Genomic DNA, 1,856 nt, shown 5'->3' with positions numbered 1-1,856 from the left:
TTGTATCATTAAATAATTAAACATACGATGAAAACTTAAATCTTAAAATCTAGAAGAACATGTGTGGTTGAGATCTCATTCTCTATCAATATTAACCATTCTCCCTCGTTGATTATCATTGGATCATAGAATTCTTTATTTACCTTTTGCTATGTAAACATATCTACGTTGAAATCTATCATTGCATACCATAACATTAAGCTAAGCAAAATTAAGCCAAATCACATTTTGGTATTCATTAAACCCAAAAGTATTTTAAATAATGACTTACAAAAAAGTAGAATAAGATAAAACCCTAGTGAGAATTCAATTCAATGTCTTGCTTGAAAATCTTACTCCAGCCACGAAACTAAAGTTCTCGAGGAAAATCTTGAAGCTCCTGTTCATGAAGCTCTTGATGATAGGAATAGTATGATGATGATGATGGATTGTGAATGTTGCTTAACTCAAAAGGTGTTGGATGAAATAAATCATGTTGTAGAGGATGATCAAAGAACATGGACATGTAAGAAGTTTCATCGTTCGATGACAAATGATGAGCGAATGAAGAATGCATAGTTGGAGACATTGAAGAGCTTTGAGGCTGTTGAAACTGAGGATCTTCAGAGATGCGATTCAATATCGAAAGACGAGCTTGAACATAGGCTAACTCAGCTTGCAACTCCATAACCTATAGTAATTCATGTAATATATAAATATTTTTACATAAATAATTACCTTAAAAACTCATAGAAATGTTCAACATGTTTAATCATGCATTCAATGTTTGAAATCACAAGACATGTAAATTGTATAAGTGGCATGCCGAGTTAGTGAATGTGTTCCATATAAAACCTAACCAAACCTGACAAACGTGTCAAACCAAACAGAACATACTCAATAATACTATGTAATGTAAAATACATAGTTTTTGGCTTACGTGCAATATGTCACAGTTAACAGTGATTTTTGTCATCCCACTGTTTTAGAAAAGTACACATTCTAAAGTTTAACTTTTTTTTCCTTTAATTTTACAATTTACCTATTATCCGACACTGATACATAGATTACATTAAACATAACGTATCAGATACAACGATGCGTCTTTGTTCTAAGATATCGGTGCTATAGAGATGATAAGTGATTCTAATATATAAAAGACGACAAATATACCTGTTGTTGAAGAGAAAAGATGTGAGCAACACAACCATAAACAGGGTCGGTAGCCCTAGCAAGAGCCTCATAGCAGAGAGTAACAACAGCATCAAGACGTTTATGAACTGGAATGCGTGTGAGTAGCTTGGATGCATTGCTAGCACCAAACACTTTGTGAATAGCAGCAAAATGAGCACTTCCTTGACCTGATGACTCAAAATAAGGTGCAAATATGCAACAACCTTTCACACACTTTCTTCTTAGAAACTTGCACGCACCACAAGGTCCACCATCACTATCTCCACTACCACATCTCAAATCCATCCTCTCTCACTCTCTCTGAGCTCTTTTCTAAACCCTACTGACAGATTTTTCTTGTGTGCTCCTCTTCTCTTACTAACCCTACCTTTGTGGACACCCCCTTTATAGATTACAACTTTTCACTTTTTGCCTTTTGAGTGTACGTGTGATAAAAAGAAAAAGAAATAAAAAAGGTGAATAGATATATAACAAGTCAAGTCATGTCATGAGAAGGGTACTGCATAAGAGAATAAAAGTTATTCACAGTAGTTACCTAGTTAGTTATAGATAGGTTATGTAACAAAAAAAAGTGTAGGTAGGTTTTTAATTAAGTAGACTAGGGCTTTACAAGATTTCATTATGAGATAAGTAAAATTAACTAATGATTTTTAATCAAGGTTCAATCTTAAATGATTTTTAAT

The 1,856-nt window shown here is 33.4% G+C and overlaps 1 protein-coding gene across 1 annotated transcript; it reads right to left on the bottom strand.

Annotated features, from left to right (window-relative positions):
• Positions 1-349: 349 nt before the first annotated feature.
• On the bottom strand, positions 350-1,510 carry LOC127130957 (LOB domain-containing protein 19). The gene is made up of 2 exons (XM_051059908.1): positions 1,153-1,510; positions 350-670 (listed from the first exon to the last, which is right to left on the bottom strand). The coding sequence occupies exons 1-2, from the start codon at positions 1,456-1,458 to the stop codon at positions 350-352; spliced, it is 627 nt and encodes a 208-aa protein (XP_050915865.1). The 5' UTR covers positions 1,459-1,510.
• Between the last annotated feature and the right edge of the window lie 346 nt (positions 1,511-1,856).

Source organism: Lathyrus oleraceus, chromosome 3 (genome assembly GCF_024323335.1).
Source record: "Lathyrus oleraceus cultivar Zhongwan6 chromosome 3, CAAS_Psat_ZW6_1.0, whole genome shotgun sequence".
In the NCBI taxonomy this organism is placed as follows: Eukaryota; Viridiplantae; Streptophyta; class Magnoliopsida; order Fabales; family Fabaceae; genus Lathyrus; species Lathyrus oleraceus.
The sequence above is the reverse complement of the archived record's forward strand: the minus strand, read 5'-3'. Positions and strand labels throughout refer to the sequence as shown.

What these genes read in the sequence shown, in the direction of transcription:
- LOC127130957 (XM_051059908.1), bottom strand. Translation starts at nt 1,458, where the DNA reads ATGGATTTGAGATGTGGTAGTGGAGATAGTGATGGTGGACCTTGTGGT. An exon ending in TCTTTTCTCTTCAACAACAG is followed by an intron (nt 671 to 1,152) that starts GTATATTTGTCG and finishes GAATTACTATAG; the next exon opens with GTTATGGAGTTGCAAGCTGA.